The sequence below is a fragment of the Phyllostomus discolor genome, chromosome 2, assembly GCF_004126475.2.
Source record: "Phyllostomus discolor isolate MPI-MPIP mPhyDis1 chromosome 2, mPhyDis1.pri.v3, whole genome shotgun sequence".
In the NCBI taxonomy this organism is placed as follows: domain Eukaryota; kingdom Metazoa; phylum Chordata; class Mammalia; order Chiroptera; family Phyllostomidae; genus Phyllostomus; species Phyllostomus discolor.
In genome coordinates, this window is record NC_040904.2 from 150,096,017 (window position 1) to 150,108,192 (window position 12,176).

General features: G+C 42.6%; 1 protein-coding gene and 1 pseudogene across 1 annotated transcript in view; both read right to left on the minus strand.

Moving 5' to 3' along the window:
• Window positions 1-12,176, minus strand: part of MYRFL (myelin regulatory factor like) — an 89,753-nt gene that overhangs the window by 50,226 nt on the left and 27,351 nt on the right. The window contains 8 exon segments of the mRNA XM_028532034.2: window positions 1,434-1,524; window positions 3,201-3,253; window positions 3,255-3,312; window positions 4,688-4,764; window positions 7,275-7,318; window positions 7,321-7,463; window positions 10,825-10,912; window positions 10,915-10,962. Of these exon segments, the coding sequence (XP_028387835.1) occupies window positions 1,434-1,524; window positions 3,201-3,253; window positions 3,255-3,312; window positions 4,688-4,764; window positions 7,275-7,318; window positions 7,321-7,463; window positions 10,825-10,912; window positions 10,915-10,962 (602 nt within the window).
• LOC114514274 lies at window positions 9,313-9,421 on the minus strand (annotated as a pseudogene).

Consider the following 12,176-nt stretch of genomic DNA (forward strand, 5'->3'; position numbering starts at 1 on the left):
AACCTCAACACCAGGTAAATTATTCAAAGTATGCGGATGACTAGCAGACAGCCCGATGCAAACGTGAGCTGTACAGGACTCTGGTACCTCTCAGTTTATTCCTTCCTATGAGAAGCCAGAAACAATAAATGACCTAGGTTTCTAGACTTTATTTCAAATCAGATTCATTACTGCATCAAAGCAACCCCAGATTACGTCAGGTGAGGTGTCCCAGACCACCCTGAACCCTGCTGAGGGAGGGACGGGAAGCTCTGTCCTTGGCTCAGGACCAGGGGAGAGAGCCTCACCTGCCACAGGTTACATCAGGCCTCACAAAACACAGCCTCAGGTGTGCACACTGGCAGGCCCGGAGCCTGGTTCTCACCTGGGACTTCCGAACACATCGGGGTTCCACCACATTTCCATCATTACTTCACCTCCATTAAAACTCTGAACCCCAGTTTAAGGATTTCCACTAAGAGGTGGCTGATTATTTTTAATTGACTACAAGAACCACAGAGGGCCCTTTGTTTCAGGATAGTTCAAGGCAAGCCAGAAGAACTCACTTCCCCCAACGGACAGATCTCATCCCCAGACCTAAGGTTAACAGCCTCCTGTGTTGTCATGCGCAGAGTGAATGCTTATTGAAGTCCTCGCATCCTCCCTGTGTCACTTAGAAGAGCCATGACAACCACGCCCTCCCAGGGCTACCCAGCCTGCACTTACCTGTCCCCTCACACCCCGGGGCATTCTCAGCAGTGGCCAGCCTGCCTCACACAGCTGCAGCTGCAGCTGCCAACAGCTTTATGTTCTCGTGGCTGCCAAGATTCTGTCCACAGCTGTGACCAATCAGTCATTCAGCAAAATGTGATGAACCATGACCATGTGCTAGGCAGGGGTCCAGATGCCTCTGGGGTCACCCACCACCTTAGAGCATGGAAGGCCTTCCTGCCACTTTCTCTGTCCTGTGTGCTTTGGGGTCCGATGGAACTGGGTTGTACCTGGGCTCCATCACTTACAAGCTGTGTGATCACAGATAAGTCTCCTACCCTCTTGCAGCTCCCTTCCTCTGGGTATAAAGAATGTAATCCAAATGTAAAACCATATAAAATGATGTCATATATAGAGAATTTACCTCAGTGCCTGAAATACAGTGTAAAAACCAGGGTTTCCCAACTGCAGCACTGTGAGCTTTCAGGAGGATGGTCCTGTGTTGTGGGGGTCGTCCTGTGTTCTGTAAGGGGTGGAGCAGTGTCCCCGGCCTTTACACGTTAGGTGGCAGCACCCCCACTTGTGACACCCAAAAGTATTTTCAGACATTACCAAATGACCCCTGGGGGACAGAAGTTTTCCTGGTTGAGAACCACTGTGTAAAAATTAAAATAATAGTATCTGCTATTACCATCCTCAAGAAAAGCATGTGGGATCCAGAGAAGGCAAGGAAATGAGCTTACCTTTACAATGATCCCTTTGGAGATGTGGGCAGACAGCAGATAGAACTGGCCTTGGTGAGCAGCCTGCAGTCCAACCACCCACCTGCAGTTTCTAATTTGGAAACACTAGACCAATAGCAGCACATCAGGGAACAAAGACATAATCTGTGTGATCAAATGCCACCTGCAGTTTATCAATGCTAAATTTACACAGATGAGTTTACTCATTTAAAGATTGCATGTTTAAATATTTTACTCCTCTGCTTTAAGTTGCCCCTCCTGTGGGAAGAGAAAGCATTTGATTCCCTTGCTGTTGGTCCGGGTCCTCCCTTTGCCCGGTTTGAGGTATCTGAGCTGCATGGCCTTCAGTGGGGAGTCATCCCGCTGGCGGTTCGGGCTCAGCCCATCTGTACGTGCTGCATTCCTGGGCCCTCAACACAGCATTTCTCACAAACACGTGCACAGTGGGAAGCCACCTTAGAGTCCCCTTGTCCACAGTCACCCAAGCTCCACGTCCCAGGCCTCAGTGGAGGGGGACTCAGTAGGGTTTGTTCAGCCACCCTGGACACTTCCCACCCTAAACTGCTCTTGGCTGTGTACCCTGTACCTTGCACATCCCCCAGTCATGACTTTAGTCAAAGGCCTTGCCCCTCCCCTGCAATCGCTCCCAATGGCAACTTTCATCAGTTGTTTCAATCGCTTCTTCATATGTACCACTGCTGAGAAATTTTTAAGATCTGACCATTTCTTGAAAGTCAAAATAAAAATCACCCCTATCAAAGCAGCTTTTGTATTAATAACTGCATGAAAAAATGCCACCAAGTCCCTCTGTAACACTCTACAAGTTCTCAAATCCCTAGAGAATGAGTTCTCCTCTGTATCTAAAGTAAATCAGTAATAGTAAGAATTGTTGTTGTTGTTGTTGTTGTTGTTATTAGTGTTGGCTACCACCTACCGAGTGCTAGTGTGTCAGGAATTGGGCTAGCAGTTTAACTACATCATTTCATTTAGATCTTCAAAGGACCCTATTGGAGTAGAATATGGTTATTGTCCCCATTGTACAGAAGAGGAAAATGAATCTCAGAGGGGTTAAGTTGTGAGCTCAAGGTCACCCAGCTAGTAAATGGCAGTATCACCTATTCACACTCAATTCCGTCCAACTCCAAAACCAGTGGTTCTCAAACATGTTATGCATCAGTGTCACCTCGAGGGCTTGTGAAAATACGAACTGCTGGGCCTCACCGCCAGCGTGTTTGATTCAGTAGGTCTTTGGTGAGGCCTGAGAACTTGCTTTTCTAATAACTGTTCAGGTTATACTATCTCTGAAAGTCCTGGAACCACACTATGGGAACTGCAGGTCTAAATTATTAATGCAAATTTATCTTCTTTTTTAATCCAAAAAGGCTATATAGCAGAGCTGCAGGGTTCAGGGCACCCTATTAGTGGGCAGCACATGGGTTTGAGAACCGCAGTCGCCCTCCCTCAGCCCTCGGATGCCAATGAGACATAAACGCATGGTGACTCCAGAGAATCATGGAGGCAACCAAGGAGAGTGGGTTTGGGGCTGGGCAGCAGAGCAGGCATTGCAGGGGTGAGGATGGAAGGAGAAAGGTGTCTAAGGGTAAGTGAGATATGTCAATAAGCTGAGTCAGGGAAGGAAGGGACACGGCTGAGGGAGGCCCGGTTTGCAGGCTAGTGGGGCCTAGAGGAGCAGAGAGGCCTGTGGAGGGCACTCCCTGGTCGTATAAAGCACCGGCCACCCCCTGGTGGACACAGTGATGCTGGTACCTCTGGTCAGGATTTGGTTTCCCTTCCTGTCTCATGTTATTTGCTGTGGTTTCAACTGAAGCGTAGTTGGCCCAATGTTACTTTGGGGACGTGGTTGGCCAGTAAGTCAATTCTAAAACAAACAGCAGAAATACCAAAAGACTGTAAAAGCACATAGAGTCTTTGAGCATATGTAGCCCATCTGAGATTCTCAAGCATGTTCAGGTCCCAGTTCCTGTCACACTGCAGAGGACAGTTTATTCCAGTGACTGACTTTTAATAAACCATCCATAGCGAGGCCAGGAATGGGGGCCAGGAAAGTCCACGGAATAACCCTTGAGTGGAAACGCTCATCCCGCAGGAGCTCAGGCCCAGAGCTTCTGACTCATAAGGGCTGTGTGCTCTTGATACCACATATGGACTCTTTTACCTCCACAACGAGGAGAAAAGACATATTTTATTTGTGCTTCTGCTTCTGCAGCACTCACTTCCTCACTGAAGCAATTTCTCTAGGTTTCTTGTGAATTCCTTCACATCTCCTTTATGCAGTTGCCCTCTCCTGGCCTGGCTGTGGGAGGCTGTTTGTTCCCAAGGACGACCACACACAGCCTTCCCCACCCAAGGGAGAGCCGGATGCACCAGGCAGGTTGAGAGCCGTGTTGGTACACGAGGCTCCTGCTTGAGCATCAGGCTGAGCTCCTGCCTGGTCCCAGATAAGGGGCCATCTTCCTCCCAGCCCAAATGGAACTGACTCAGGGTCAAAACATTAAACATCTCAATGGTATCCCAGCCAAATCAGTTGTTGAAAAGCAAATCCCACTCCAAAGTGATTCTACAGAGGACTCTCTCTTTGGACCACCATATTACTTTGGATAATCCCAATCCTGTATGCTTTCTATTTTGGAACCCATTAAGTGATCTATCAATGTAGCTTTAGAAGAGAAAAAATAAACTGTAAGCACAGGATGGATCCAGAGCCTTAAATTTAATTCTATCAGCATTGTGTCAACTTAAATGAAAAATTAAAAGATCTAATCATAATCTGTCTCAAGGAACCAAGACTGTTAGCAAGTAGTAAATAATTATAAAAATAAAAATGACTTAAAAATGGAGCTTTTAAAACAGATTTTATTTATTTATTTTCAGAGAGGGAAGGGAGGGAGAAAGAGAAAGAGAGAGAAACATCAATGTGCAGTTGCTGGGGGCCATGGCCTGCACCCAAGCATGTGCCCTGACTGGGAATCGAACCTGCAATGCTTTGGTTCACAGCCCGTGCTTAATCCACTGAGCTATGCCAGCCAGGGCTAAAATGGAGCTTTTTATAAGAAATTTTTTGTAACTTTTGATGCATTTTACCTACTTTATTTTTGTGGACAGCATATGTTCATAAATTTATATATTATTATTTAGTTTTTACAGTAAGATTCATTTCAAATAAGCAAAATAAACTGGGCAATAGGTTTTCTTCCCAAAACACTTACAAAATAATTTAGAAAAGAACTTCTTACTTCACAGGATTGAAAATCTTTTTGCTTCTATCTGCTTGGGATTGTTCAATAGCAATTACTTGATTGGTGGCTTCTGCCTGTGTAAAACAACATAAAGAAAAAATTTAATAAACTAATGTATTAATAAAAATGTCCATTAGTAAATAATGTTCAAGTACTTTAAAGGTTTTCCAAGGTATTAATCTAGGCACTGGGCCGGAGGGGCAAGTCACTGAAAAGACATGTAAGGCAATGGCTCGGACCTTAGAGCAGTATGCTATTGGTGAGAAAAGGAACAAATACCTGTAAAGCTACACAGTGAAAACACAAGGCCACAGAGTATCCCAGGGAAACAGTGAGTACAGAATGGGCCAGTAGAAACATCAGTTGCAAAACACAGGAGCAACATAGCTCAAAGAAAGCATGCATTCCTGTGTTCATGCATTCATTTATTCGTAAATATTTGTTGAGCACCTGCTATACACCAGGCATTGCTCACAGCATTAGAGATGAGAAGTTGACCAAATTGACAGAAATCCATGCCCTTGCAGAGCTTATGCTCTAATAAAAAAAGGCAATGGTAATAAAAAAAGTATAGGAAATGGTGTTTACTCAGTACTTGCTACAAACTCTCCTTGTCATTAGTGGGCATCGGCAATGACAAGGTGAGACCTGCCCTATCATCTGTGGCTGTGGGTGTCCATTCACACAGTGACAATTCTTCTGAAAAGCCACTGGGCAACGTACATCAAGAGATTAATAATGTTCATTCTTTCAATGTGTAAATTCTGCTGGAATTTATCTTCACGAATAAGTGGGTGTATATAGATGTTTACTGCAGTTTTACTAACAAGAAAAATTGGAAATAAAACAGACAATGATATAGGAATTTATAGAGTACCTCCATACTATAGAAATCTGTGTCATCTTTGTAAACAATAGTTTGATAGAGTCTTTACTATCATATTGTGTTATTTTTTACACTATATTAACAACATGAGATCAATTTTAATAACAGAAAATTAAGGAAAAATAAGCTACCAAATGGTGGATCCCAAATATGAATGATTTTTTCTCTTTCATATTTTTCTATTATGTTTCAACATTTTTACAGTAGAATTATTACTTCCAAAAATCAGGAAAATGTGGGTATTTGTTTTTGCTTGTTTGTATTTGCTTTTATTGTGGTTGGTTTGGTTTGGTTTGGTTTGGTGCGAAAGCTCAGTCTGGAGGAAGAGCAGCTGATGTGCCCAGCAGTCCAGCCCCATTTTGGGAAGCTAAACCGAGATTAGTGATCAGAATAAAATATGTGGACAATAGCCACTTCCCCTAAGGTACAGAATCTGAGGTAATAATTTATTAGATACTCATTGGCCAATCAAAACTCATCCTGCCCAGCTCTATCATCTATTATCTTGGATGAATTCTGTAACATTCTAAGCCTCAGTATCCCCTCTCTGTTAAACTGGAAAAGAGGGGACGTTGACTGGATTAGTGGTTTGTTCACTTTTTTTTAAGTCAGGGACCTCTGAGAATTTGGTGAAAACTTTGAATCTACTCCGTATGAAAATGAACCAGCATCAAAAAAGTATAAAACAAACCCTGGCTGGCGTAGCTCAGTGGATTGAGTACGGGCTGGGAACTAAAGTGTCCCAGGTTCGATTCCCAGCCAGGGTACATTCCTGGGTTGCAGGCCATAACCCCCAGCAACCGCACATTGATGTTTCTCTCTCTCTCTCTCTCTCTCTCTCTCTCTCTCTCTCTCTCTCTCTCTCTCTCTCTCCCCCCCCCTCCCCCCCTCAAAATGGATGAATAAAATCTTTAAAAAAAAAAAAAGAAAAAAAGTATAAAACAATTAAGACCATATTTAGTAAAAGAAGTGCAAGATTTATTCACTGAAAACTGCAAAAGTGCAGTTTGATGTGGTATTTTGCCAGTTTGAGCCCAGGTTTAAGAAATTAGCAGCTTCTGCCCTGACCAGTATGGCTCAGTTGGCTGGAGGTCACTCTGCAAAGGGAAAGGTCACTGGTTTGATTCCTGGTCAGGGTCCAAGCCTAGATTGTGGGTTTGGTCCCCAGTCGGGGCACATACGAGAAGCAACTGATTGATGTTTCTCTCTCACAATGGTGTTTCTCTCCCTCTCTTTCTCCCTTCCTTCCCCTCTATCTGAAAATAAATAAATAAAATCTTTTTGAAAAGAAGTTAGCAGCTTCTGCTCCCTCTGTCCTGGAACACTTATTCTTAGAACCCAAACTCCATGCTGTGTGGAAGCACAAGCTGTCCCATGGAGAGGCAGCATGGGGAAGAGCCCTGGCCTTCCAGCACCTTTGAGTCCCTGACTGGTGGCCGCATGTACCAGACAGGCATGTAAATGAGCCTTGTTGCAAATTGGATTCAGCAAATTGGAGCTGCCCCAGCTGATGACTCCTGAACAGAGATGAACAATCAGAGCAAAGCCCTAACCAAGTAGCAGATTTGTGACCCAAATAAATGATTGTTAGCATTTTATGTTACTGAGTTTTGAGAGTTTGTTACTCAGCAACGGACCACTGGAACACTTCATAAATGTTGACTGAATTAAATGGGACTAAATAAATAAAAGACTTACCTTAACCCCGAAAGCTTTCAAGTAAAACATGTCTATTGGCTCATTTGGGTTTTGACAAATTTTGCACTTCCCCAAACTTGGATACAAATGGTTATCTGGAAATGGTTCTTCTTTTGGCAAACAGAAGCTTCATCTGCCAGTTAAAAATTGAACCCTTTGTTTGCGACAACTCGGAAGCCTACATTGGGTCTATGGAAAGAGGAATCAAGAAATCAGTTTCACAAATATTTTCTACACATTTTCTTTCATTAACCATATTAATTGTATAAACATTTCGAGAAAATATAGTGCAGCGAGTTCCTTTTGCTATATTTAATCCATCAGTTTTGTGCATTTTTACTGAGAAAAGGAATACGATATTTTCAAAACACAGCTGGCTCCCTCGCAGCTTTTTGTCGTGGCCCCAGGAAGGCGCACAGTCCTTGCCAAACACGGTATTGTTTCCTCGGCGCCTGTTCCCCTTGTGTTTCTGCCCTCCTCCAGTAACCTGACTCCACTGTGCAGCAGGAAGACTTACACCAGAAGTTGGGAATTCCCCGCACTACTCAGACTTGGGAAATATTTATCTCTGTGCTTCTTTAAAAAAAAAGAAAGAAGAAGTCTCTACATTTTATCAGCAATACCATACTCAAATAGTTACTCAGATGAATGAATATCCCCCCTACTGGTGATCACATGAGTAAAGTAGACAGGTCAAAATACCAGGGACAGCTTTACCCCTGTTCAACCAAAGTCAGCCATTCTACTGACTGAGAATTTGTCTTCTCCAGATAGAAGTCAGGTCCTTTTCACTCACCCAGGCTGATCAGCACCGCCAATCTCCTGTGCTGGTTATTTCTGCAGGAGGGAATGCAATGGTGGTGGCATGGCTAAAAAAAATCAGCCTCTTGCTTTACTTGTTTTAATCAAATCATTTTCAATAGAAGCTTACGTGTTTAATTAAATGCTTAGTTAATTAAACATTTTATATGTGTAAATACTTTTAAACATTAATAAAAATAAAAAATGTTAAATGGGAGACATTTTCAAGGAGAGAAGAGAACATAAAAGTTGAAAACTCCTTTGGTGAGTTTTTTTCAAACATGTTGATATGGATCATGATTTTTAGTTTATTGGGGCTTCTAAATCTGGGTTTTTCCCCGGGAGAGAAGTGCCCTCCCAGGAGCACAGGTGGAAGAGGGCAGCACTTCCTGCCGTGCTAGCTCTCTGCTCCCGCTACCCTGCGGATTTTCGCATCTTGGGATCTCAGTTTGGAAGCTTGACATCATAATGAACAACACAGAGTTTCTAAGTTGTCCTCCAATTCCAGAGACAGGAATATCAATGGATCTCTTGGGTAAGTCGTGTCTGCGTTCTTTGCAAGTAAAGTACCTTCACAGTGAATCAAGTCACGGGGTCATTGATTACTTACCTTCGAGTGGCTGATCAGTCAAACGCCCCACAACCGCAGTGCTTGCCGGCAGCAACGAGAAAATCCATTGAATGAAGAATTTGATCAAGACCACGTGTCTTATGCCATCTGGGAACTTTATATTGACTCAGGTTTCTAGAGCCGATCTGCTAATTTGCTCATCTAACGGCTAGACAGATTGAACTGTATAGATTTTACTACGGAGGGTAATAAGAACTGTCTTGCTTGAGAAAAAAAGGAACTATCTTTTTGCGATCTTCCATGTTTCACTGTCAAAAACTTGGAAGAAAGCAGGTAAGGCTGACAGCTCAGATATGAGCATTAGCCTGAAATTTAAAAGCAGCTGTGACAGAAACTGAGTCAACCAACAACAATTACGCTGAAGACTAATCTGAACCTTGAACACCAATCTCTGGTTAAAGAAATCTGCTTACCTAAGACTAGCAATTTCGTTTTTGATATCAAAAGTCAATTATAAAGTCAATTAAACTGGCTTTTTAAAAAACTCTTTTTAACACAGGTTTGAAATATCACTCAAGAAAAAAGAGATCTGATAAATTTTAAGTCCCCTAATGTGAATTATGTAATTGAGGAAAACAATATTTTTGTAACAATTTATTATTTTTTTCTTGTAGCCATTTTCAGGGACCTTAATGACTTCAAAGTCTTTAAGGCTCATAATGTGGCTTCACTATTGCAGAAATACATTCAGGTAAGCAGACTAATTGACTGACTTTTGGGGAGGGTAACAATTTAGACATAAAAATCTAAGAAGACACAAATGACTTTCTTTCTTAGTAGTGAAATCAAGAGGGCCTGAGTTCTAATCCAGATGAATATTGCCTCCATTCACGCTTAAGAAAAGTGAATTATGGCTTCAAAATGCACCTTCCTCTACGCCTTTGAGTTGATACCGTTTGTGTTTTCCTTTTTTTCTAGATCAGTCCAGCATAGATTGGCTGTTCCATAAGTAAGAAGTGAGAACACAGGTACCTCAAAAGCTTGATTAACTCAGATGCACAGAGACCAGGAAGTATAAATGGTGTTAAGTAAAATACTGTGCATGTGTGTGACAGTTTCGTACCTTGATCCTTGTGTTTAAGGCAGAGTGTGGGGCCCTCCCCTAAAGATCGCGTGAAGGCTAAGACTCAAAACCAACATCTATGGGCTCTTCCTCACAGTGGCAAAGACATCTCAATAATACAATTAGCAATTTGCTTTTTTCTGCCTCCTGTTAAACACACCAACTTCCAAGTCTGTTTACCTGCTTAAATTTGGTTTTAAGGAAAAGATTTCCTTCCAGTTCACCTTACATAAAAGTCCTAGACATAGGTTTGCTCTTAAAGAAGTTATATTTGAATTTGGAAAATACCATGAAGACCCTCAAGTCTGTAGGCCAGTTTCATACTGTTCTTATTACTTGAAAATATTATTCTTTAACCACTAACATTTCCTAGTGTTTCAGGAAGGCACTTACAATCAATAAAAATTCTAGAAGACTTAGATGGGTAAATTATATCCTAAGGAATAAAGAAAAGTCTTAAAGATTGTCTACATTGGCTTCTTGAAACTATAACATAAGAATAGAATGAAACTCTTTCAGTTTAAGGATATTCTGTTTGGTTTGAACCAGTCTCTGAATACAAAGGCAGCACTGGCTGTGATTACTGCAGGGCACCTTCAAAGTGAACTTGACAATGCTGACTGGCAGCATAGATGCTGAGGGAGGAAGGCGTCACCAGCTAAAAATTCATTGTGGCACCAAAAATGTATTCTCCAGAATTTTAAATTAACTGCAGGATTAAATATTGGTAATTTGAGAAATCTCTATTTTTCAAGATTTTAGCTTTAACTGAGCACATGATCTGAGAAAGACTCCCTCCCTTTCCATTGTTTAGTGGGTAAATTATAACAAGTCAGAATTACGAGTCTGGATTTCTGACAGCCAGAAACCCATGTCCCAGCCATTCATCAGGTAGAGTGCAAAACATAAAGAGTAAGCCACGCATCTCATTGGCCCATCCCATTTGATCAGGGGTGGCCGCAAAGCCCCATATCTTGGGTTCAGTCTTGAGAGTTAGCACTACCTTTCCCCCCTCACTCTCCAGCCCATCACAAGGGTTTCCCAAGGCCACTTACAGTTTTTCATAATGGCCATTCAATAAACTATGCCAAGGAACACTTTGGTATGGCTGCCACTTCAGAGCCTGAGAGCCCTGGTCAGCAGCCCCTCACTGTCATGGTCTTGCATTTCGCTGCTGTGACTCCTGCTCATCACTGCAAAGAAATAGGTGTGTTAGATATTTTTTCCAAGGCTGCTTTTCCTAGTTTCAGAGGCAGCTGTGTGGAGCTAATAAATAGGCCATGTAGAAAGCAGAGTGACTGTGTTTGAAGTGACAAGCATTGGGAGGCAGGAGGCATGTGGCCGGCCTTGTTTCCTCGTCTATAGAAAGAGCATCTTGGGGTCAGTGATCTCCAAGGAAACGTTGCCCTCAGTATCTATCTTCCCTACTTCATAGCATCCCCTCACTTCCATTCTGTGTGGTTCCAGTGATGGCCATGTTCAGCCTGAGGAGGGTAGGGGACCTGGCCAGGCTTGGTCAGTCCAAGTACAGCATTCGCTATTTGCATCAATCATTGCATCACGTACACACCTGGCCTAATCCAATCCAAGCAGAGTGGATCTCAGCACTACTAGGGATGAGGGTTCAAAGATGCTGAGTCTTTTCTATGAGTTCTGGACCTGTGAGACACATCCCCAGGATTGTGGGTCCTCAGGGAAAGCCTGTCTGGGAAGAAGGCAACGCAGCAGGAAGCAACTGAGAATGAAGGGTGCCCAGGCTTGACGGCATGATTTGGGTTCCAAGATCCAGTCCTAAACTTGAGCATCACGGAAGCCAGTAAATCCTCTGGTTTTGTTTTTGTTTCTTTCTTTTCTATTTCATTTCATTTCATTTCATTTCACTTCATTTTGTGTTATTTTTTGCTTAAGGCAGTTTAAAGTTATGGTTTTTGTCTTTCATTTCCTTGTTTTTGTTCACTGAAATCAATACACTCTAGTTTGTTACAGGTTCCTAGTGGCACCAATGTTCTCTGGTCCAACTAGCTTTTTGAACTTAGACCAGTTATTTATTCACTTAGCGTCTTATTTCCCTCAACTGCAAACCAGAAATTAAAACAGGTGTCCTGCCCAACTTGCAACATTGCATAGGCAGAGAGAGTGACAGTGACAGCACTTTCAGAAACTGATACCAGGACACGGTGACAGAATCCATCCCTTTAAAGTGTAGTGTTAACTATGTGCAATTGCTACTTTTGTATATCAAAAAGGGCCAAGTAACAGCAGTTTCACACGTGCAAGCTACCATTTTTGCATAGTCCTTCACACTGTCTTAATTTGTGTAGGCCTCCAAACTGTACAATTCAACCGCAGAAAGTTTTTATGTGAATTTGACTGGGCTGTTCGTTGTTGTTTCCTTTTCCTTCAACGC